A 25,115-nucleotide genomic window follows, 5' to 3' on the forward strand; every position below is an offset into this window, starting at 1 on the left:
CCAAACGGGGGGATCCCCTGCCCCCACCTGGGGATTGAGCAACCAGAAACCTCTAAAGGTATATGTGATCAAAATTTGTAATATCCACTTTATCGAACAAGCATCTCTTTAAAATGCTCCACACCCAAATGCATAGATCAGTTTCACAGTAGGACAGGCATATCTTGAAATCCCATACAAAGTAGATTGCGACAGGATTGCTAACTTGTAATTCCCGTTTCATTCACCGATTTCTTCAGGCTCGGGATTCACTATAAAACCCAGAAATTAATCTGGACTCGGTTCTGTTTCATTTCCAAGGTACCCGAAGGTCTCCATAACAATTCTATAGCCGGCAAAAAAGCTCCATCGGGCTTAGAGCTGGGGATTGGCAACTCTGCCTAGAAGTAGTGGCTGAGAAGGTTCTGTTCTGCCGTATCTGAGGAAGTGGGCTTGCATACGAAAGCTTATAGTGGGAATAAAACTTCGTTGGGCTTAAAGGACCCAACTCAATTCTGCTGCTTCAGACCAACGCAGTTACCCCACTTGAATCTTATCTTAATTCTGTTCTGTTTTGTTTTTTTGGAGGGGTGGGACTTTTAATTAAAAGAGAAACAGAAAGAATTTTCACTACTGGGCTGGCCTCCAAGCTGCTCAGACTCCTCCCTGTGTACTGAGGGGTTGCCAAGGGGCAGGGCTTTGAAGGGATAAATACCCCACTTTGCCAGCTGCTCTTCCTAACCCTCTGGATTGTCGCCATGGGGGGATCTGCTCTCTACTTGGTGACTGCTGTCCTGGTGGTCTGCTCTTTCCCCTCTCCCTCCTCCAGTCAGCTGTAAGTACAAGGCGGGTTTCCTTCGGTCCTCCCTGCTCTCCAAAGCAGGACAGACTTTCTCTGCCCAGGGACAACGGCTCCGATTTCTCCTTCCCTTGTCGGAAATTAGGCACTGAAGAGGTTCGTTGAATTCAGGACTTGGTTATCTGTAGGGGCAGTTTGGGGAGGCTTCAAGCGTAATGAAGTTCTCCACTGCTACATCTGCTGAGGGATGTGGAATGGTATTGTATAGCCCAGTCTCATCAGATGATAAGCAGGGTTGGTGCTTGGATGAGAGACCACCAAGGAAGGCTCTGCAGGGGAAGGCAATGGCAGACCACCTCTGCTTCTAACTTGCATTGAAAGCCCCCTGCTGGGGTCACTATAAGTCTTGGATGAAAGACCACCCAGGAAGGCTCTGCAGAGGAAGGCAGTGGTGGACCACCTCTGCTTCTCCCTTGCCTTGAAAGTCCCTTGCTGGGGTCGCCATAAGTCTTGGATGGGAGACCACCAAGGAAGGCTCTGCAGAGGAAGGCAATGGCAGACCACCTCTGCTTCTCCCTTGCCTTGAAAGTCCCTTGCTGGGGTCGCCATAAGTCTTGGATGGGAGACCACCAAGGAAGGCTCTGCAGAGGAAGGCAATGGTGGACCACCTCTGCTTCTCACTTGCCTTGAAAGTCCCTTGCTGGGGTCACCATAAGTCTTGGATGGGAGACCACCAAGGAAGGCTGTGCAGAGGAAGGCAATGGCAGACCACCTCTGCTTCTCCCTTGCCTTGAAAGCCCCCTGCTGGGGTCACCATGAGTTGGAAGCTAAGCAGGGATAAAAGCTAAGCAGGGTTAAGACCTCAGCAGGGTAGAATGTCGTGGGGTCCACCCTCAAAGTATCAGTTTTCTCCAAGAGGTACTGGAGGTTAGTGCAGTTGCAATTCTTAGTGCTTAATTTTTCCGCTGACCAGTGATTCTCCCCTAAAAATACCCCCCCTGCCAACAGTGATGTCACCTCAACAAGTGTGGATTGGAGAAACAAGGGAATACGCAGCTCTATCTTGAGTCTTGGCTTGTATCAAACTAAACCAGTTTGGTGTAGTGGTGAAGTGTGCAGACTCTTATCTGGGAGAACCGGGTTTGATTCCCCACTTCTCCACTTGCAGCTGCTGGAATGGCCTTGGGTCAGCCATGGTGGTTAAGTGTGCAGACTCTTATCTGGAAGAACCGGGTTTGATTCCCCACTTCTCCACTTGCAGCTGCTGGAATGGCCTTGGGTCAGCCATAGTGGTTAAGTGTGTGGACTCTTATCTGGGAGAACAGGGTTTGATTCCCCACTCCTCCACTTGCACCTGCTGGAATGGCCTTGGGTCAGCCATAGTGGTGAAGTGAGCGGACTCTTATCTGGGAGAACAGGGTTTGATTCCCCACTCCTCCACTTGCAGCTGCTGGAATGGCCTTGGGTCAGCCATGGTGGTTAAGTGTGCAGACTCTTATCTGGGAGAACCAGGTTTGATTCCCCACTCCTCCACTTGCAGCTGCTGGAATGGCCTTGGGTCAGCCAGAGCTCTCTTATCTGGGAGAACCGGGTTTGATTCCCCACTTCTCCACTTGCAGCTGCTGGAATGGCCTTGGGTCAGCCATGGTGGTTAAGTGTGCAGACTCTTATCTGGGAGAACCGGGTTTGATTCCCCCCTCCTCCACTTGCAGCTCCTGGAATGGCCTTGGGTCAGCCAGAGCTCTCGCAGAGGTTGTCCTCGCAGAGGTTGTGAGCTGCCCTGAGTCCGCTTGCGGAGAGGGCGGGATAGAAATTTGATGTAATAAATAATAATAAAGAAAGAAAAGGCAGCTGCTGTGAGAGCCCTCTCAGCCCCACCTACCTCACAGGGGGGTCTGGTGTGTGTGTGGGGGGGAAGGTAAAGGAGATTGTGACCAGTCTGAAACTCTGAGATTCAGAGTATAGGAAAAGGAAGGCAAGCTGGGGACTCATTTGACCCACCTCGGAAGGATGGAAGGCTGTCAACCTCGAGCCAGCTACCTGAAAACCCAGCTTCTGCCGGGGATCGAACTCAGGTCGTGAGCAGAGCTTAGAACTGCTGTACTGCAGCTTTAACACTCTGCACCACAGGGCTCTTTCAGAGTATAGGGCAAGATATAAATCCAATATCATCGTCGTCATCATCATCATCACCATCCTTCTTCTTTTTCTTCTTCTTTTCCGTCTTCTTTTTCTTCTTCTCAATTAAGGAAATGGAATCTTTGAAATATGTCATAATCAGGCTGTGGCTGAGTGGCTCAGGCTGAGCGGGCTGAGGCTAAATCCGGCGAAGACAGAGGTCCTTTGCTTGGGCCGCCGGGGTCCGGGAAGGGAAATCCCCCTACCGGTTTTTGACGGTGCGCCGCTAATCGCGACACAGAAGGTCAAGAGCCTGGGGGTGCTACTGGAACCTTCATTAACCATGGAGGCCCAGATAGCAGCCACTGCCAAGTCCGCATTCTTCCATCTTAGGTGGGCAAGGCAGTTGGCCCCCTTCCTGGAGCATGACAACCTAGCAATGGTGATCCATGCAACGGTCACCTTGAGGCTCGACTACTGCAATGCCCTCTACATGGGACTGCCCCTGTGCCGAACCCGGAAATTGCAGTTGGTGCAGAACGCTGCTGCCCGGTTGTTATTGGGGCTCCCAAGACGGGAGCACATTCAGCCGGGACTCCGGGCTCTGCACTGGCTGCCAATACTTTACCGAGTTCAGTACAAGGTGCTGGTTATTACCTTTAAAGCCCTATATGGCCTAGGACCTGCCTACTTGAAGGACCGTCTCTCCCCACACGTTCCCCGGAGAGTACTGAGATCAGGAACTCAAAATCTCCTGATTGTCCCCAGGCCAAAGGAAGCCCGTTTGAAAACTACAAGAGATAGGGCCTTCTCAGTAATGGCACCCTCCTGGTGGAACCAGCTGCCGGAAGAGGTAAGGGCCCTGCGGGACCTTGTTCAATTCCGCAGGGCCTGTAAGACAGTCCTCTTCCGGCTGGCTTACAACCAACTAGAACTAACCAGCACTGAAATACTGAAACACTGAAACATGGGAATTTGAAACTGAGTGTAGCTGTAAGACCGCCGTATGTCTTGAATGTTTTAAGTACATAATTATGTGAATGTCTAGATTTTAATTATGTAAATTTGGAATGTTAATTTTTATGCATAATTTTATATTTTATGTTAGTTTTTATATGTTGTAAGCCGCCCTGAGCCACCTGGTGGGAAGGGCGGGATATAAATCTCAAATAAATAAATAAATAAAATAATCTGAACCTTTCCTCTTGGCCTTTCTCGCTCTCTAGCTGGGCTGAATGTGAGTGATCTTAAGAGATTTCTCTCCCGGAGCTATTTCATTCTTGACTGCTCCAAAACAAGAGAGTCAGGAAAGGCCTCCCACAAGCCAGCATTTCAGCACCACCAACTCAACGCACAGCTTCTTTCCCCTCCGCAGATACAGCCTCATCACTCCCAATGTCCTGCGGGTGGAGAGTGAAGAAAAGATCCTTGTGGAGGCTCACGGCTTCAACGCGCCCACGGAAGTGACCGTCACAGTCTTTGACTTCCCTCTGAAGGGGAAGACTTTGTACATGGTCAGAGACACCCTGAACCCAGCAAATGGCATGATGGTGACTCCAAGCATAAAGGTGGGTACGCGGTGAGGGCTGTTGATAGCTGCATCCGTAAGCACACCAAAATCATGGGTGTGGACTGGAGTGGGTTGTAGGGACCACATCACTTCAGTCTTGTTCCATTTACGCTGGCTGCCATCTTGATTCTGGGCTCAATCCAAAGTGCTGGTATTACCCTTGAAAGCGCGGTATGGCCTAGGACCAATGGTACCTTAAGGATCGCCTCTTCCCATATGGCAGGGGTGGTCAACGGTAGCTCTCCAGATGTTTTTTTTGACTGCAACTCCCATCAGCCCCAGCCAGCATGGCTGATGGCTGGGGCTGATGGGAGTTGTAGGCAAAAAACATCTGGAGAGCTACCGTCAGCCACCCCTGCCATATGGAAATGCCCAACCACTACTATCACCTTTGGAGGTCTGGCTTCAGGTGTGCCCCCATCCCCCATCTCAGGCTAGACAAGGGGTAGAGATGCCAGCCTCCAGGTGGGACCTGGAGATCCCGCAGAATAACAGCTTGCCTCCAGACGATCAGTTCCCCTGGCTGGAGAAAATGGATGCTTTGGAGGGTGGACTCCGGGTGTTTTGTTTTTCGAGCAGGAGCTCTTTTGCATATTAGGCCACGCCCCCTGATGTAGCCAGTCCTCCTGGAGCTTACAGCAGGCCCTGTACGAAGAGCCCTGTAAGCTCCAGGAGGATTGGTTACAGCAGGGGTGTGTGGCCTAATATGTAAAGGAGTCCCTGCTATTAAAAAGTCCTTGTGGACTCTATGGCATCATACCCCACTGCGGTCCCTTCCTTCCCAGGCTACATCCCCAAATATCCAGGAGTTTCCCAGCTTGGATCTGGCAACCCTACCCACGCTCTTTGTCAGTGGTTGAGGCTGTCTTTCTTAGTTGCAACACAAAAACTTTGGAACTCCTTCCCCAGGTAGATTTGTCCGCCTCACTCTATCACTGTCTTCCACCAGCGGGTTAAAACTTTTGTTTTGTTTGCTGTACCCCAGGAACCATAATTGGCTTTCTTCCCTGGTTCTGGTTTTCCTCCTGTGCTTTAGTGAATGATTTTATAATTTTCAATGCTGGGGTTTTTTCCCCAGTTGTTTTTATTGTGCGTCTCCTTGGAGGCTCTGATCAGGTGGAGAGGTGGCATCATTTTTTTTTACAAATAAATTATTACAATAAATAAAATTAGTCAGAAGCAGACAGGCCAAGCACAAGGACCAGTTAAGCCCCGTGACTGTAAACTCAACTTGGAGCAGAACAATCACCAGAATGGTGTTAAAAGATGCCAAAAATCCAGATAGTCGTCAAGAGGTGATATGATCGCCATCTTCAAGTACCTGAAAGGCTGTCCTACAGAGGATGGTGTGAAATTTTAAGAAGGATCTAGACAAGCTGGAACTGGTCCAGAGGAGGACGACGAAGATAGTGAGGCGTCTGGAGAACGAGTCTATGAAGAAAGGTTGAAGGAGCTGGGCCTGTTTAGCCTGGAAAGGAGGTGGCTGAGAGGTGATAGGATCACCATCTTGAAGTACTTGAAGGGCTGTCATATTGAGGATGGGGTGGAATTGTTTTCTGTGGCCCCAGAAGGCAAGACCAGAACCAAGGGGTTGAAATTAAATCAAAAGAGTTTTCGGCTCAACATTAGGAAGAACTTCCTGACCTTTAGAGTGGTTCCAAAGTGGAACAGGCTTCCTTGGGAGGTGGTGGGCTCTCCTTCCTTGGAGGTTTTTAAACAGATGCTATATGGCTATCTGACAGTAATGCTGATTCTGTGAATTTAGGGGAAGGTATTTGAGAGTTTCCAGCATTATGCAGGGGGCTGGACTAGATGACCGAGGAGGTCCCTACCAACTCTATGATTCTATGAATTCTTTTCCTTGTCCCCAGAAGGTAGGACCAGAACCAACGAGTTGAAATTAAACCAAAAGTTTCCTGCTCAACATTAGGAAGAATTTCCTGACAGTTAGAGCGGTTCCTCATTGGAACAAGCTTCCTCCTTGGGAGGTGGTGGGCTCTCCTTCCTTGGAGGTTTTTCAGCAGAGGCTAGATGGCCATCGGACAGCAATGAAGATCCTGTGAATTTAGGGGGAGGTGTTTGTGAGTTTCCTGCATTGTGCAAGGGGTTGGACTAGATGACCCTACAGGTCTCTTCCAGCTCTATGATTCTATGATTCCTGACCATTAGAATAGTTCCTCAGTGGAACAGGCTTCCTCGGGAGGTGATGGGCTCTCCTTCCTTGGAGGTTTTTAAAGAGAGGCTAGATGGCCATCTGACAGCAATGAAGATCCTGTGAATTTAGGGGGAGGTGTTTGTGAGTTTAGAGCAGTTCCTCAGTGGAACAGGATTCCTCCTCAGGAGGTGGTGGGCTCTCCTCCCATGGAGTTTTTTAAACAGAGGCTGGATGGCCATCTTACAGCAATGAGGATCCTGTGAATTTAGGAGGAGAGATTTGTGAGTTTCCTGCATTGTGCAGGAGGTTGGACTAGATGACCCTGGATGTCCCTTCCAACTCTAGGATTCTATGATTCCTGACCATTAGAGCAGTTCCTCAGTGGAACAGGCTTCCTCCTTGGGAGGTGGTGGGCTCTCCTTCCTTGGAGGTTTTTCAACAGAGGCTAGATGGCCACCTGACAGCAATGAGGGTCCTGTGAATTTAGGGGGAGGGGGTTGTGAGTTTCCTGCACTTTGCAAGGGGTTGGACTAGGAAGCACTTCCTGACCGTTAGAGCAATTCCTCAGTGGAACAGGCTTCCTGCTTGGGAGGTGGTGGGCTCTCCTTCATTGGAGGTTTTTAAACAGAGGCTAGATGGCCATCTGACAGCAATGAAGATCCTGTGAATTTAGGGGGAGGGGGTTGTGAGTTTAGAGTGGTTCTTCAGTGGAACAGGCTTCCTTGGGAGGTGGTGGGCTCTCCTTCCTTGGAGGTTTTTAAATAGAGGCTAGATAGCCCTCTGACATCAATGAAGATCCTGTGAATTTAGGGGGAGATATTTGTGAGTTTAGAGCGGTTCCTCAGTGGAACACGCTTCCTCCTCGGGAGGTGGTGTGGGCTCTCCTTCCTTGGAGGTTTTTCAACAGAGGCTAGATGGCCACCTGACAGCAATGAGGGTGGTATTTGTGAGTTTAGAGCAGTTCCTCAGTGGAATAGGCTTCCTCCTTGGGAGGTGGTGGGCTCTCCTTCCTTGGAGGTTTTTAAATAGAGGCTAGATGGCCACCTGACAGCAATGAAGATCCTGTGAATTTAGGGGGAGGTGTTTGTGAGTTTAGAGCGGTTCCTCAGTGGAACAGGCTTCCTCCTTGGGAGGTGGTGTGGGCTCTCCTTCCTTGGAGGTTTTTCCACAGCGGCTAGATGGCCCTCTGACAGCAATGAGGATCCTGTGAATTTAGGGGGAGGGGTTTGTGAGTTTAGAGCTGTTCCTCAGTGGAACAGGCTTCCTCCTTGGGAGGTGGTGTGGGCTCTCCTTCCTTGGAGGTTTTTCCACAGCGGCTAGATGGCCCTCTGACAGCAATGAGGATCCTGTGAATTTAGGGGGAGGTGTTTGTGAGTTTAGAGCGGTTCCTCAGTGGAACAGGCTTCCTCCTTGGGAGGTGGTGGGCTCTCCTTCCTTGGAGGTTTTCCAGCAGAGGCTAGATGGCCACCTGACAGCAATGAGGATCCTGTGAATTTAGGGGGAGGTGTTTGTGAGTTTCCTGCATTGTGCAGGGGGTTGGACTAGATGACCCTGGAGGTCCCTTCCAGCTCTATGATTCTATGACTCCAGAGTAGGTCTCCTTTTTCCACCAGAAAGGAATGTCTGTGGACATGATTCTAAGCTCCAAGCAATTATGGGCATTTCGATGACCATGTAGCTGGACTAGAGATGTGCACCCTTAGAACCCACATAAATTGGCAGCAACTCCTAGATGGTCCACAGACATTTGTCGCAGAGGGCACCGATACAAAGATCAAGGCAGAGTTGAAATCCTTGGAGACTCTGACTGTAGGGCAGGAGCAACAGGGAACCAGATTTGTGGATGATCCAATTTAGCAATTACATCCTGGTTTAGAAGTTGCTGAGCCCTGGGGCGCAGAGTGGTAAAGCTGCAGTGCTGCAGTCAGAGCCCTCTCCTCACGACCTGAGTTCGATCCCGGCGGAAGCTGGCTCCAGGTAGCTGGCTCCATGTTGACTCAGCCTTCCCTCCTTCTGAGGTGGGTAAAATGAGGACCCAGCTTGCTGGGGGGAAAGTGGAGATGACTGGGGAAGGCAATGGCAAACCACCCTGTAAAAAGTCTGCCATGAAAACATTGTGAAAGCGACGTCACCCCAGAGTCAGAAATGACTGGTGCTTGCGCAGGGGACCTTTCCTTTCCCTTCCTGCCTGCCTTCCTTCCTTCTTTCCTGCGCAGAGTGGTAAAGCTGCAGTACTGCAGTCGGAGCCCTCTGCTCACGACCTGAGTTTGATCCCCGGCGGAAGCTGGGTTTTCAGGTAGCTGGCTCCAGGTTAACTCAGCCTTCCATCCTTCCGAGGTCGGTCAAATGAGTCCCCAGCTTGCTGGGGGGGAAGTGTAGATGACTGGGGAAGGCAATGGCAAACCACCCCATAAAAAGTCTGCCGTGAAAACGTTGTGAAAGCAACGTCACTCCAGAGTCGGAAACGACTGGTACCTGTACAGGGGACTACCTTTACCTTTTTAGAAGTAGGAGGAGTATAATGTGGTTCAGCTGTGGAGGCTCTGCTTTGCATGCAGAAGGTCCCAGGTTCAATCCCTGACATCTCCAGTTGAAAGGACCGGGCAGTGTAGTGCCCCTGTGTGCCACGATGCCTACCAACACCTTTTCCGGAGCCCACAAAGTGGTTTTTAGAAAGTCGGTGAAGCCATGTGGGCCTTTTGCCTAGCAAGGTTTCTGACTGGCCACTGGAGATTTGATTGGCAGCGGCTGCCACCACAGCAAAAGGATCCTCACTGTGTGACTGAAGGTAAGCTGTGGGAGCCATTTTGTGTCTGGCTCCGCCTCCCGAAGCAGCCATTTTGTGGCAACCGTGGCTGCACCCAGCACGCTATGTCAGAATGCCAAAAGTGCTCATGGTGGGCTGAAAAAAATTGGAGACCCCGTGCTGTGTCAATGAAAAATTCAAAAGAGGCCTGTCTGTCACAAGAAGCAGTTGTTTTATTGTAGCCCCCATACTCCCTTCCTGTGACGGTGTCTTGCTCCTGCTCTCCCTGTACAGGTTCCCGCTAAAGACATGAAGAAGGATTCCAAGGGGAACCAGTATGTGGTCGTCCAGGCCAGCTGTCCCAAGTTCCAGCTGGAGAAGGTGGTTCTGGTCTCCTTCCAAGGTGGCTACATCTTCATCCAAACAGATAAGAACATCTACACCCCTGGAAGTGCAGGTGCGTACTTAGGGTTGCCAAGTCCAACTCAAGAAATATCTGGGGACTTTGGGGGTGGAACCAGGAGACATTGGGGGTGGAGCCAGGAGCAAGGTTCTGACAAGCATAACTGAACCCCAAAGGGAGTTCTGGCCATCGCATTGAAAGGGACCGCACGCCTTTTAAATGCCTTCCCTCCTTTGGAAATAATGAAGGATAGGGACACCTTCTTTTGGGGCTCCCAGAATTGGACCCCCTGGTCCAATCTTTGTTGAAACCTGGTGGGTATTTTGAGGAGAGGCACTGAATATTATGCTGGAAATATGGTGCCTTTACCTCAAAAAGCAGCCTCCCCAGATACTCGCGGATCAAATCTGCATTATAGCCTATGGGAATCAATCTCCATAGGGAATAACGGAGTGCCCAGCAGACATTTCCCCCCCCCCCCACCTCGCTTTCTGATGACCCTGAAGCGGGGGGAGGGCCTCTAAACTGGGGGATCCCCTGCCCCCACCTGGGGATTGGCAACCCTATGCATTCTTCTGCTTGTTGGATTTCCCTGCTGGAATGCCACCGGTCCCCTCCTGGGTCAGACCTTTTGTTTAGATGCCTCTTTTAGATGTTTAGATGTTGCAGAGTCAGGGTTGCCAATCCCCAATGACAGCTGGTCTCCAGATTCCAGAGATCAGTTCCCCTGGAGAAAATGGCTGCTTTAAAGGGTGGTTACTCTCCCGCCTCCCCCCGCCTCTAGAAATCTCCAGGAATTTCCCAACACGGATCTGGCATCCCTAACTATGAGCGTTTATGAGCAAATGAAGCTGCCTTCTACTGAATCAGACCCCCCCTCGGTCCATCAAATTCAGTATTGTCTACTCAGACTGGCAGCAGCTCTCCAGGGTCTCCAGCTGAGGTTTTTCACGCCTACTTGCCTGGACCCTTTTTAGTTGGAGATGCCGGGGATTGAACCTGGGACCTTCTGCTTACCAAGCAGACGCTCTACCACTGAGCCACCGTCCCTCCCCTAAATCAGACCCTCTTTGGTCCATCAAAGTCAGTCTTGTCTACTCAGATGGGCAGTGGCTCTCCAGGGTCTCAGGCTGAAGTTTTTCACACCTTCTTGCCTGGACCCTTTTTAGTTGGAGATGCGGGGATTGAACCTGGGACCTTCTGCTTACCAAGCAGACGCTCTACCACTGAGCCACCGTCCCTCCCCTAAATCAGACCCTCTTTGGTCCATCAAAGTCAGTCTTGTCCACTCAGATGGGCAGTGGCTCTCCAGGGTCTCAGGCTGAAGTTTTTCACACCTTCTTGCCTGGACCCTTTTTAGTTGGAGATGCCGGGGATTGAACCTGGGACATTCTGCTTACCAAGCAGATGCTCTGCCACTGAGCCACCATTCCTTCCTTCCTTCCTTCCTTCCTTCCTTCCTTCCTTCCTTCCTTCCTTCCTCCCTCCCTCCCTTCCTCCCTCCCTCCCTTTATGAACATATGAAGCTGCCTTCTACTGAATCAGACCCTCGGTCCATCAAAGTCAGTATTGTCTACTTAGATTGGCAGCAGCTCTCCAGGGACTTAAGCTAAGGTTTTTCATGCCTCTTTGCTTGAACCCTTTTTAGTTGGAGATGCCGGGGATTGAACCTGGGACCTTCTGCTTACCAAGCAGATGCTCTGCCCCTGAGTCACTGTCCCTCCCAAGAAATATCTAGTTTCTTAACTATTGCTAAGAATTCTTCTTCTTTGCTCTCTCTGAAAATTGTATAATGGCCCTGTAAAGCTTGTAGAAACTTTGAGGGAAACAAGGCATCATGTACAACCCTGTCGCGTTTCATACGTGGCTTGCTGCACTGGATCACTTCACAATTGTGAAAGGAGGATTGGAACTTCGGACTCCGTTTAAGAATCAGTATCATAATGCCCCTGTATAAATCGATGGTGCGGTCTCATTTGGAGTACTGTGTGCAGTTCTGGTCACCACACCTCAAAAAGGATATTATAGCATTGGAGAAAGTCCAGAAAAGGGCAACTAGAATTATTAAAGGGCTGGAACACTTTCCCTATGAAGAAAGGTTGAAATGCTTGGGACTCTTTAGCTTGGAGAAACGTCGACTACGGGGTGACATGATAGAGGTTTACAAGATTATGCATGGGATGGAGAAAGTAGAGAAAGAAGTACTTTTCTCCCTTTCTCACAATACAAGAACTTGTGGGCATTCAATGAAATTGCTGAGCAGACAGGTTAAAACGGATAAAAGGAAGTACTTCTTCACCCAAATGGTGATTAACATGTGGAATTCACTGCCACAGGAGGTGGTGGCGGCCACAAGCATAGCCACCTTCAAGAAGGGGTTAGATAAAAATATGGAGCAGAGGTCCGTCAGTGGCTATTAGTCACAGTGTGTGTGTGTGTGTGTGTGTGTATATATTTATTTATTTTTATTTATTTATTTTGAGATTTATATCCCGCCCTTCCCACCAGGTGGCTCAGGGCGGGCTTACAGCATATAAAAACTGACATAAAAATATAAAATTATGCATAAAAATTAGACATTCCATAATTTACATAATTAAAATCTAAACATTCACATAGTTATGTATTTAAAACATTCAAAACATATGGCGGTCTTGCAGCTAAACTCCATTTCAAGTTTCAGTGTTTCAGTGCTGGTTAGTTGTAAGCCAGCCGGAAGAGGACTGTCTTACAGGCCCTGCGGAATTGAACAAGGTCCCGCAGGGCCTTACTACCTCTTCCGGCAGCTGGTTCCAGCAGGAAGGGGCCATTACTGAGAAGGCCCTGTCCCTTGTAGTTTTCAAACGGGCTTCCTTTGGCCCGGGGACAATCAGGAGATTTTGAGTTCCCGATCTCAGTACTCTCCGGGGAACGTGTGGGGAGAGACGGTCCTTCAAGTAGGCAGGTCCTAGGCCATATAGGGCTTTAAAGGTGATGACCAGCACCTTGTACCGAACTCGGTAAGATATTGGCAGCCAGTGCAGAGCCCGGAGTCCCGGCTGAATGTGCTCCCGTCTTGGGAGCCCCAATAACAGCCGGGCAGCGGCGTTCTGCACCAGCTGCAATTTCCGGGTTCGGCACAGGGGCAGCCCCATGTAGAGGGCATTGCAGTAGTCCAGCCTCGAGGTGACCGTTGCATGGATCACCTTTGCTAGGTCGTCACACTCCAGGAAGGGGGCCAACTGCCTTGCCCGCCTGCGATGGAAGAATGCGGACTTGGCAATGGCTGCTATCTGGGCCTCCATCGTTAATGAAGGTTCCAGTAGTACCCCCAAGCTCTTGACCCTCTGTGTCGCAATTAGCGGCACAACCGTCAAAAACCAGTAGGGGGATTTCCCTTCCCGGACCCCGGTGGCCCAAGCAAAGGACCTCTGTCTTCGCTGGATGTAGCCTCAGCCCGCTCAGCCTGAGCCACTCAGCCACAGCCTGTATCGCCCGGTCCAGGTTTTGTGGGGCGCAGACTGGCCGGTCATCCATAAGCAGATAGAGCTGGGTGTCATCAGCGTACTTGTGACAACCCAGCCCGTACCTTCGGGCAATCTGGGCGAGGGGACGCATATAGATGTTAAATAACATCGGGGAAAGAACCGCACCCTGAGGCACTCCGCAATCAAGCGTGTGCCTCCGGGACAGCTCGTCCCCAATAGCGACCCTCTGTCCCCGACCTTCAAGGAAAGAGGAAAGCCACTGCAAGGCCAACCCCTGAATCCCTGCGTCGGCGAGGCGGCGGGCCAGTAGCCGATGGTCGACCGTATCGAACGCTGCCGATAGGTCCAACAGCATCAGTACCGCCGAGCCGCCCCGATCCAGATGCCGTTGCAGGTCATATATATAAAAAAATTTTTGGCCACTGTGTGACACAGAGTGTTGGACTGGAGGGGCCATTGGCCTGATCCAACATGGCTTCTCTTATGTTCTTCTGTGACACAGAGTGTTGGACTGGAGGGGCCATTGGCCTGATCCAACATGGCTTCTCTTATGTTCTTCTGTGACACAGAGTGTTGGACTGGAGGGGCCACTGGCCTGATCCAACAGGGCTTCTCTTATGTTCTTCTGTGACACAGAGTGTTGGACTGGAGGGGCCACTGGCCTGATCCAACAGGGCTTCTCTTATGTTCTTATGTGACACAGAGTGTTGGACTGGAGGGGCCACTGGCCTGATCCAACAGGGCTTCTCTTATGTTCTTATGTGACACAGAGTGTTGGACTGGAGGGGCCACTGGCCTGATCCAACAGGGCTTCTCTTATGTTCTTATGTGACACAGAGTGTTGGACTGGAGGGGCCACTGGCCTGATCCAACAGGGCTTCTCTTATGTTCTTCTGTGACACAGAGTGTTGGACTGGAGGGGCCACTGGCCTGATCCAACAGGGCTTCTCTTATGTTCTTATGTGACACAGAGTGTTGGACTGGAGGGGCCACTGGCCTGATCCAACATGGCTTCTCTTATGTTCTTATGTGACACAGAGTGTTGGACTGGATGGGCCACTGGCCTGATCCAACAGGGCTTCTCTTATGTGACACAGAGTGTTGGACTGGAGGGGCCACTGGCCTGATCCAACAGGGCTTCTCTTATGTTCTTATGTGACACAGAGTGTTGGACTGGAGGGGCCACTGGCCTGATCCAACAGGGCTTCTCTTATGTTCTTATGTGACACAGAGTGTTGGACTGGAGGGGCCACTGGCCTGATCCAACAGGGCTTCTCTTATGTTCTTCTGTGACACAGAGTGTTGGACTGGAGGGGCCACTGGCCTGATCCAACAGGGCTTCTCTTATGTTCTTATGTGACACAGAGTGTTGGACTGGAGGGGCCACTGGCCTGATCCAACATGGCTTCTCTTATGTTCTTATGTGACACAGAGTGTTGGACTGGATGGGCCACTGGCCTGATCCAACAGGGCTTCTCTTATGTGACACAGAGTGTTGGACTGGAGGGGCCACTGGCCTGATCCAACAGGGCTTCTCTTATGTTCTTATGTGACACAGAGTGTTGGACTGGAGGGGCCACTGGCCTGATCCAACATGGCTTCTCTTATGTTCTTATGTGACACAGAGTGTTGGACTGGATGGGCCACTGGCCTGATCCAACAGGGCTTCTCTTATGTTCTTATGTGACACAGAGTGTTGGACTGGAGGGGCCACTGGCCTGATCCAACATGGCTTCTCTTATGTTCTTATGTGACACAGAGTGTTGGACTGGATGGGCCATTGGCCTGATCCAACATGGCTTCTCTTATGTTCTTATGTGACACAGAGTGTTGGACTTGTGGGGCCATTGGCCTGTTCCAACAGGGCTTCTCTTATGTTCTTCTGTGACACAGAGCGTTGGACTGGATGGGCCACTGGCCTGATCCAACAGGGGTTCTCTTATGTTCTTATGTGACACAGAGTGTTGGACTGGAGGGGCCACTGGCCTGATCCAACAGGGCTTCTCTTATGTGACACAGAGTGTTGGACTTGTGGGGCCATTGGCCTGTTCCAACAGGGCTTCTCTTATGTTCTTCTGTGACACAGAGCGTTGGACTGGAGGGGCCACTGGCCTGATCCAACAGGGCTTCTCTTATGTTCTTATGTGACACAGAGTGTTGGACTGGAGGGGCCACTGGCCTGATCCAACAGGGCTTCTCTTATGTTCTTATGTGACACAGAGTGTTGGACTGGAGGGGCCACTGGCCTGATCCAACAGGGCTTCTCTTATGTTCTTATGTGACACAGAGTGTTGGACTGGAGGGGCCACTGGCCTGATCCAACAGGGCTTCTCTTATGTTCTTATGTGACACAGAGTGTTGGACTGGAGGGGCCACTGGCCTGATCCAACAGGGCTTCTCTTATGTTCTTATGTGACACAGAGTGTTGGACTGGAGGGGCCATTGGCCTGATCCAACATGGCTTCTCTTATGTTCTTATGTGACACAGAGTGTTGGACTGGAGGGGCCATTGGCCTGATTTAACATGACTTCTCTTATGTTCTTCTGTGACACAGAGTGTTGGACTGGAGGGGCCACTGGCCTGATCCAACAGGGCTTCTCTTATGTTCTTATGTGACACAGAGTGTTGGACTGGAGGGGCCACTGGCCTGATCCAACAGGGCTTCTCTTATGTTCTTATGTGACACAGAGTGTTGGACTGGAGGGGCCACTGGCCTGATCCAACAGGGCTTCTCTTATGTTCTTATGTGACACAGAGTGTTGGACTGGAGGTGCCATTGGCCTGATCCAACACGGCTTCTCTTATGTTCTTATGTGACACAGAGTGTTGGACTGGAGGGGCCACTGGCCTGATCCAACATGGCTTCTCTTATGTTCTTCTGTGACACAGAGTGTTGGACTGGAGGGGCCACTGGCCTGATTTAACATGACTTCTCTTATGTTCTTATTGACCTTTGCCACAGCCTGGACCTTTCCTTTTGGAGAACTCTGCATTAATTTGCCATTTGTGAGACTTTGCAGTGTGGGTGTGGTCAGTGTTCTTTTTCTGTCAGCGTGATTAATTTCACTTAATGTTTTTGAATTTTGTTCTGTATTTATAAGGCACTGATAAGTTTTGTATTATTATTGAGGCTGGTTTTTCACAACGGTACATTTACCCTTTTCCCTACCCCACCTGGGGAATTGGCAACTCTATCCCTAACCCAGGGCCCTGATCCAGCTGGTCCTCGCGTGGCTGCTTTCTCAGCAGAAGAGATGATGGCTGGTAATTTGAGTTTGACTTTGTGTCATTTTTTTAAACCCTTAGGGCTCTAGGATACCAGCATTTATTATTGCCATAAACCAATGATACATTCTTTTCTGTCGCAGTGCGCTATCGAATCTTTCCTGTGGGTTACCTCATGGAGCCTCTGGACAAAAGTGTGATTGTCGAGTTTCAGGTGAGAGCCGTGAGGAAAACGTCTGCACTACAAGGATGGGAAGTGGGCTGTGAAGAAGAAGAAGAAGATATTGGATTTATATTCTGCCCTCCACCCTGAATCTCAGAGTCTCAGAGTGGCTCACAATCTCCTTCCCCTTCCTCCCCCACAACAGACACCCTGTGTGGTGGGTGGGGCTGGAGAGGGCTCTCCCAGCAGCTGCCCTTTCAAGGACAACCTCTGCCAGAGCTGTGGCTGACAGAAGGCCATCCCAGCAGGTGCAAGTGGAGGAGGGGGGAATCAAACCCAGTTCTCCCAGATAAGAGTCCGCACACTTCACCATGACACTAGACTGGCTCACCAAACCTGTGAGGTGGGCCCTGTTGGACTGTACGGCCGCCAAGCCCCCGGTCTGGGTGGGGGTTCCCCTGCCTGAGGTTCCCAACCCACCGGCCCACATTGAGCCAGAGTGTGTGTGGGGGGAACCTCCCCCTATATTGCAGGTGTGATGACATCACCCAGAAGTGACGTCATTTCGCCAGCGACATCACACAGCAGCCAATCGGGTGTTTCCGGGAAAACGCCATGGTTTTGCCAGACGCTCTAGCCATTTGGGAGGAAAAACTCTATGGTACAATGGGTACCATAGAGTTTTCCCCGCCCAAATGGCTAAAGCATCTGGGAAAACCATAGAGTTTCCCTGGAAACGCCTAGAGTGGCCCCACTCCAGAATGCTGTGGACTTGGCAATCCTATCAGACTACCACAGAGGCTGCTTGAAGGATCAGGAAAAATGCCACAATTCTCAGAAACCTCGGTCATATCGTTTTTGTTTTGTTTTTCCACAAGTCGTAGCTGGGGGGTGGGTGGGTGGGGAAGGCCGGTGCAACTTTTCTTAGAAACATCTGTCGTATCGTTTCCCCCATCAATAACAACATAAGGTCAGGCCTTGTGAGAGAGTTCGGGAGGGGAAAAAAGATGAAACAAACATCCTCTTCTAAGGCAGCTTCCCCCTCCTGCAATCCATGGTACACTGCTTTGGAGGGCCCATTCTGCCTTAAAAAGCATTGGGAAAAGTGCAGAAAAGGGCAACTAGAACGATTAAAGGTTTGGAACACTTTTCCTATGAAGAAAGGTTAAAACGCTTGGGGCTCGTTAGCCTGGAGAAATGTCGACTGCGGGGTGACATGAGAGAGGTTTACAAGATTATGCACGGGATGGAGAAAGTAGAGAAAGAAGTCCTTTTCTCCCTTTCTCACAATACAAGAACTCGTGGGCATTCAGTGAAATTGCTGAGCAGTCAGGTTAAAACGGATAAAAGGAAGTCCTTCTTCACCCAAAGGATGATTAACATGTGGAATTCACTGCCACAGGAGGTGGTGGTGGCTACAAGCACAGCCAGCTTCAAGAGGGGATTGGATAAAAATATGGAGCACAGGTCCATCAGTGGCTATTAGCCACAGTGTGTGTGTGTGTGTGTGTGTATATATATATATATATGTGTGTGTGTGTGTGTGTGTGTTTGTGTGTATACACACACACATATATTGGCCACTGTGTGACACAGAGTGTTGGACTGGATGGGCCATTGGCCTGATCCAACATGGCTTCTCTTATGTTCTTAAATGTGTCTAATGTCAAACTCATGACTGTTACTACATCCAAACTACTAACCAGGACCAACCCACTATGCCAGGGATATCAAACTCATTTGTTATGAGGGCTGGATCTGACATAAATGAGACCTTGTTGGGCTGGACCATGTCGAGTTGGGCTGAGCCATGTTGGGCCGGGCTATATATGTACCTATTTAAGATTAGGTAGAAGAGATACAAATTTTATACAGAACACAGACAAACGCAAATATATATCTTTTAAAAACTTAAAACATAATTAAACTGTTAGCATTCATTGGTCTTAAAGATGCTTTCTTTGTATTTCTCCCCTGGGATCCAGGGAACTGGGCAAAGGAAGCTCTGGCTCTTTCCTTCCTTCCCCAGGGGACTGGAGGGGGAGGTGCCTCAGCCAATAGAAGAGAGACAGGCTTGACTTAGTTGCTCTGCAGTGCAATTGAGAGCCTGATAAAGCAAGCTCTCTCCCCCCCCCCCTTCCTCACCAAGGGAAGAGCCTCAGCCAATGGAGAAAATAGAGGCTTTGCTCTGTAGCTCTGCTGTGTGATTGAGCAAGCCTTGCAAAGCAAACTGTGATTCAGAAGGAAGCAAGAGAGAGGGAGAAGGAGGCAGACGACAGCCAGTTGCTCGGGGGCCTGATTCGGCCCCTAGGTCACATGTTTGACACCCCTGGTCTAGACTGTGTTTAAAAACCTCCCTATATCCCTTCCACAATGATGTTATCTTCTCTTTGCAGACACCAGAAGGAATTGTGGTCCACCACGCTTCCATTGCCTCTCTTTCAACAAACATCCAGCCTTTCAACATACCTGAGATTGTGAGGTAATTTACTATGAATATTACCGTTACAGCAGTCTCTACAGCAGCCAACCTGAAGCATCAACCATGGAAGAAATATGCCCAGTGCCTTCTGGCTGACTCGTTGGATTTCATGGAATAAATGAGAGAAAGGACATAAATATTTTAATAAATGAAATGAAATGTCACCTGGCCTGAAGTTGCCTGGTGAAGTTCACAAGAAAAGACAGATTTAACCAATCGCAAACAAGGCCTCTATTTTTCTGGTCCAGTTGTTCGGTTCCAAGCATCACTGTTCTCTGTGAACGAACACCGAAAGAACACAAAAGAACCCTACATAGTAATACTTTTCTGGGTACAAAGAAGTCTGTGGTCAGCGGTTCTCATTTATTGTCGCAAAGCTGATTAAAACAGAAGCGCGAAGGAATTCACCCTTCCTGGGTCTTTTTTCTCTTCTAGCTTAGGAACATGGACGGTGATGGCCAAGTATGAGGACTCCCCCCAGCATACATTCTCCACAAAATTTGAAGTCAAGGAATACGGTAAGGATGGCCAATTCTGGCTCACCGTCGCCTCTGCCTGATCCCTGGATTCATTAATCCCTTGATTGTTCCCAGGGGCCGTTTTGTGGAAAAAGAGGTGCCAGAGCTCATTAGAACAACTCATCTGCATATGTCACACACCCAGGGCTTTTTGTGTAGAAAAAGCCCAGCAGGAACTCATTTATTAGGCCACACCCCTGTTGCCAAGGCAGCACGAACTGCATTCCTGTGTGTTCCTGCTCAAACAAAGCCCTGCACACACCCCTGACATCACCAGAAGGTGTACTCAATTATATCAGCTCACCATAAGAACATAAGAGAAGCCCTGTTGGATCAGGCCAATGGCCCATCTGGTCCAACACTCTGTGTCACATAAGAACATCAGAGAAGCCATGCTGGATCAGGCCAATGGCCCATCTGGTCCAACACTCTGTGTCACATAAGAACATCAGAGAAGCCATGCTGGATCAGGCCAATGGCCCATCCAGTCCAACACTGTGTCACACAGTAGCCAAAAAACCCAGGTGCCATCAGGAGGTCCACCAGTGGGGCCAGGACATGAGAAGCCCTCCCACTGTGCCCCCTCCCAAGCACCAAGAAGACAGAGTATCACTGCCCCAGACATAAGAACATAAGAGAAGCCATGTTGGATCAGGCCAATGGCCCATCCAGTCCAACATTCTGTGTCACACAGTGTCCAAAACCCAGGTGTAATCAGGAGGTCCATCAGTGGGGCCAGAACACTAGAAGCCCTCTCACTATGCCCCTCCAAGCACCAAGAATACAGAGCATCACTGTCCCAGACATCAGAGAAGCTATGTTGGATCAGGCCAATGGCCCATCCAGTCCAACACTCTGTGTCACACAGTGTCCATAACCCAGGTGTAATCAGGAGGTCCATCAGTGGGGCCAGGACACTAGAAGCCCTCTCACTGTGCCCCTCCAAGCACCAAGAATACAGAGTATCACTGCCCCAGACATAAGAACATAAGAGAAGCCATGTTGGATCAGGTCAATGGCCCATCCAGTCCAACACTCTGTGTCACACAGTGGCCAATATATGTGTATACACACACACACACTTATATATATATACTGTGGCTAATAGCCACTGATGGACCTCCTGTGGCAGTGAATTCCACATGTTAATCACCCTTTGGGTGAAGAAGTACTTCCTTTTATCCGTTCTAACCCGACTGCTCAGCAATTTCATGAAGTGCCCACGAGTTCTTGTATTGTGAGAAAGGGAGAAAAGTACTTCTTTCTCTACTTTCTCCATCCCTTGCATAATCCCTGTCATGTCACCCCACAGTCGACGTTTCTCCAGGCTAAAGTGCCCCAAACATTTTAACCTTTCTTCATAGGGAAACCTTATAATGCTTCTTGAATTATAACTGTCATGATAAAACCTTAGTCCCCTCAGACTTTTAAAATTACTTTCTTCTATGTGGCCACAGTGGCGTGAGGAAGATTTCATTCTGTCTGCTTGATATGTTTGGGGTATTTTCTTTTTTTGTGTGTGGGCAAAAATATTAGAAAGTTTGTCAGATCTTTGAGTTCAACAACATTCTCACAGTGGGTTTGAACAATGGAGCCCAGAAGCAAGTATTTGTGGGGGCAGGCAGTTAAGAAAGAAAAAGCACCAGGACTTCTTTTTTGTAGCAGGGACTCCTTTGCATCTTAGGCGACACCCCCTGATGTAGCCAATCCTCCTGGAGCTTACAGTAGGCCCTGTACGAAGAGCCCTGTAAGCTCTGGGAGGATTGGCTACATCAGGGGGGTGGGGCCTAATAGGCAAAGGAGTTCCTGCTATGAAAGAAAAGCCCTGGCTGCCATTGAATGGCTACTGAAGGAGGCGGAGCCTGCCACAAAATGGCTGCCATAGCTTATCTCCAGTCACATCAGGGTTTTTTTTTGTAGCAGGAACTCCTTTGCATCTTAGGCCACACACCCCTGATGTAGCCAATACTCCCGGAGCTTACAGTAGTACAGTAGTATAAAGAGCCCTGTAAGCTCTTGGAGGATTGGCTACATCAGGGGTGTGTGGCCTAAGATGCAAAGGAGTTCCTGCTACAAAAAAAGCCCTGAAAAGCACAATAAAATTCAGAGGTTCTGGAGCTCCACTCCTGTGAGCTCCGGCCCAAAATGCGCCTGACTGTTCCCCAGGGAAGACTCAAGTGTTGTCCTCACCCTTGACACTGCAAGTTGCAAGTAATGTCCAGAACTGTGACGAGCACCCTTGAATGCGGGAGGGCGAAAGTTCAGATTTTTGAATGTTTGCTATTCTCCAGAATTGCATCACCCCACCCCAGTCCTCTGTACTCATCTGTCCAAAGCACCAAGGGACGGTTTTCTACCTCCCCCCAAAAAACTAACAAAAGAGGTTCCAGTTCTCTAGAATCAGTCTGTTTGCGCTCTCCTCTTTCCATGTTTTCCTTCCAGTGCTACCAAGCTTTGAAGTCATCCTGGTACCGCACGAGAAGTTTTATAACATCGACAGCGACGAAGATTTCAGAGTGTCTATCAGTGCGAGGTGGGTGGGTGCCGATCAGACGGCAAAAGAGGACCAGTCTGACACTGGCTACTAGCTGTATGACAATCCGCAGCCTCATTCCAAATATCTTTACTTAGAGATAAATCCCAGCGAGTTACTTGCAAGTTGGCATCATGACTGATCCACAGGACTAAACTGTTGGTAGTTCTCTAAAACCAATGCAAGGAAAGTCCCATGGCTGAATGTCCAAGAACGTAAGAGAAGCCATGTTGGATCAGGCCAGTGGTCCATTCAGTCCAATGCTCTGTGTTACACAGTGGTCAAAAAAACCCAAGTGCCATCAGGAGGTCCATCAGTGGGGCTAGAAGCCCTCCCACTGTGCCCCGCCCCCCCCCTGCAAGCACCAAGAATATTGAGAATCACTTACCCCAGACAGAGAGTTCCAACAATACGCTGTGGCTAAGAGCCACTGATGGAACTCTGCTCCAGATGTTGATCCAATCCCCTCTTGAAGCTGTCTATGCTTGTAGCCGCCGCCACCTCCTGTGGCAATGAATTCCACGTGTTAATCACCATTTGGATGTAGAAGGACTTCCTTTTATCCATTCTAACCCGACTGCTCAGCAATTTCATTGACTGCCCTTGAGTTCTCGTATTGTGAGAAAGGGAGAAAATCCCTTCGTTCTCTACCTTCTCCATCCCATGCCGAATCTTGTAAACCTCTATCATGTCACCCCTCGGTTGACATTTTTCCCCTTGCTGTGCTAACCCCTTGCTGTGTTAACCCCTTGCTGCGGTCGACTTCTTGCTATGGACGCCATTAGTTAGCTATGACTTGGCAGAACTTTACGCATAACAGACATTCTCTCACACACAGCGGCTTTACATGTGAGTAGAATTGTGGCTGCTGTTGTGGTCTGACCCGTCTTTGTCCTTCTGTATCTTCTCCTCCCAGGTTCCTCTATGGGAAGAGAGTGAAAGGTGTGGCCTTGGTCCTCTTTGGAGTGCTGGAAGATGGCAAGAAGCTCAGTATCCCCGATTCCCTCGACAGAATCCCGGTAGGAAAGACCAGGCTCAGGTGCCACATGCGGGTGTGAAGGCCCACTGTTGCTGGCTCCCTCGGGATGGAGTGGCAAAAAGCATCCCTGGCCGCGGTCAGACGCACCAGCAAATCCATCAGCAAGGCGTTCCTGCTTTGTCCATCCTTATTTGAAACGTTGTTGCCCGATCAGACATCCCAAACATAATTCACCTTGCCGAGTGCCTGTCCCGTCGTTGACTGATCAGATGGCCCGGCCTTTGCGCCTGTGCATAAACAATGCCGCTGATTGGCTCAACCTCAGGGACTATTTTCTAGAAATACGGACTAAACAATGATTGTGTCACAAAATTCAACCCCAACAAAATTAAAAAGAAACATTTGCAGTTGCTCGGAATTCATCTGTTGTGGTGCTTAAAGCACCCAGGAGCCCTTCCGCTGATCCTTTTGCGGTTATGCGTGTATCGCTAAGATTTTAAAAAAATGGCGCTGATCTGGGATGCAAGTTGAGACTACTCGCTAACGCTGGCGTGATCAGACAGGGGAAATCTGTTTTTGGCCTGTCGTCAAGCATTTAGAACCGGATTTTATCCACTATCAAAAAAGTCCGACAGTAAGTCACAGTGTGACGGGATACCCACAACTCACCGACTACTCCCAGATGTTGTTGTGTGGACGTGCACTTTCAATTCGAAGAGCATGCGCTGCTGTGTCGGATAAAAGTGTACGTCTGACCGCGGCCCCTGTTTTTCTTTTCCTTCAGGTTATCGATGGTGAAGGGGAACGAGAAGCTGTGCTAACGAAACGCCAGCTCCAAAAACAATTTACCGCTCCCAGGGATCTCATTGGGCATTTCGTCTACGTCTCTGTCACTGTGATGACGGAAGCAGGTGAAAAATAGACCTTAACTTCTGAGGAAATGGTGGGAGGGTCACACATGGAAAGAGAGGTGTCGGGTGTTTCCCCACCTCAAGCCAAGTACACTCACCCCTCCTGGGTCCATGCCTCCTTGGCATGGGAAGCTCAGGAACCTGTGTGAGATAGGGTTCTGGACTGAATGGACCTCTGGCAGTGGGTCAACTCTGCATCTCTTTCTTGCTTTTGCTGCAGGCAATGACATGGTGGTAGCTGAACTGAGCGGCATTAAGATTGTGACGTCTCCCTATGAAATCCACTTCACAAAAACCCCCAAGTACTTCAAGCCAGGGATGCCGTATGAACTGACGGTACGGTGATATTCATAGGAGGCTGCAGTCGGAGATACTAAATCATGCACTTTCAATGCACTTTGCAACTGGTTTTTGCCATTTCACATAGTAAAATCCAGTTGGAAAGTGCATCGGAAGTGGATTGAAAGTGCATTCTTTAGTGTGTCTGATTGCAGCCGGAGTCTCTTTTCTTCTTACAGCCCAGCCTTGGAGTTCAGACGGATAAAATGAAGAATGCGCAGCTTGGTCTATCTGTATAATGCATGCCTCAATTTGCTTTAGGGCCTTGCAGGAAACTGTGTGAGCACTTAGGTGCGGTTTTTTAAAAAAGGAAACATTTTCTCCTTGGATACTAATTGTGGGAGGGAGCCAGATTTCAAAAGCAAAACAGAGCTGAGGTTGAAGGGTGAAATCTCTTCACGTGTACAGCTCTGGGGCAAATTGAGGCTGCTGTAGCCTGCAGTTTGCAATGGATGGATCAAGAGTGTGAGCCCACAGGATGAGTTAAACCTATTTTAAAACTAGAGAACATAAGAGAAGCCATGTTGGATCAGGCCAGTGGCCCCTCCAGTCTGTGTCACATAAGAACATAAGAGAAGCCATGTTGGATCAGGCCAGTGGCCCCTCCAGTCTGTGTCACATAAGAACATAAGCGAAGCCATGTTGGATCAGGCCAGTGGCCCCTCCAGTCCAACACTCTGTGTCACATAAGAACATAAGAGAAGCCATGTTGGATCAGGCCAATGGC

At 49.6% G+C, this 25,115-nt stretch overlaps 2 protein-coding genes across 2 annotated transcripts in view; one reads left to right on the top strand and one right to left on the bottom strand.

Annotated features, from left to right (window-relative positions):
* LOC132581821 (A.superbus venom factor 1-like) overlaps window positions 1–739 on the bottom strand; it is a 138,095-nt gene extending 137,356 nt beyond the window's left edge. The window contains exon 1 of the mRNA XM_060253234.1: window positions 700–739. Coding sequence (XP_060109217.1) covers window positions 700–739 — 40 coding nt within the window. The remainder of the gene's footprint in view (window positions 1–699) is intronic.
* The window catches only part of LOC132581421 (A.superbus venom factor 1-like), a 106,715-nt gene continuing 82,322 nt past the window's right edge, over window positions 723–25,115 (top strand). The window contains exons 1-10 of the mRNA XM_060252663.1: window positions 723–814; window positions 4,272–4,464; window positions 9,662–9,824; window positions 16,607–16,677; window positions 19,023–19,108; window positions 19,544–19,626; window positions 22,069–22,159; window positions 23,076–23,178; window positions 23,923–24,049; window positions 24,270–24,385. Coding sequence (XP_060108646.1) covers window positions 738–814; window positions 4,272–4,464; window positions 9,662–9,824; window positions 16,607–16,677; window positions 19,023–19,108; window positions 19,544–19,626; window positions 22,069–22,159; window positions 23,076–23,178; window positions 23,923–24,049; window positions 24,270–24,385 — 1,110 coding nt within the window. The 5' untranslated portion in view covers window positions 723–737. The remainder of the gene's footprint in view (window positions 815–4,271; window positions 4,465–9,661; window positions 9,825–16,606; window positions 16,678–19,022; window positions 19,109–19,543; window positions 19,627–22,068; window positions 22,160–23,075; window positions 23,179–23,922; window positions 24,050–24,269; window positions 24,386–25,115) is intronic.

Source organism: Heteronotia binoei, chromosome 13 (assembly GCF_032191835.1).
Source record: "Heteronotia binoei isolate CCM8104 ecotype False Entrance Well chromosome 13, APGP_CSIRO_Hbin_v1, whole genome shotgun sequence".
NCBI classification, from domain to species: Eukaryota; Metazoa; Chordata; class Lepidosauria; order Squamata; family Gekkonidae; genus Heteronotia; species Heteronotia binoei.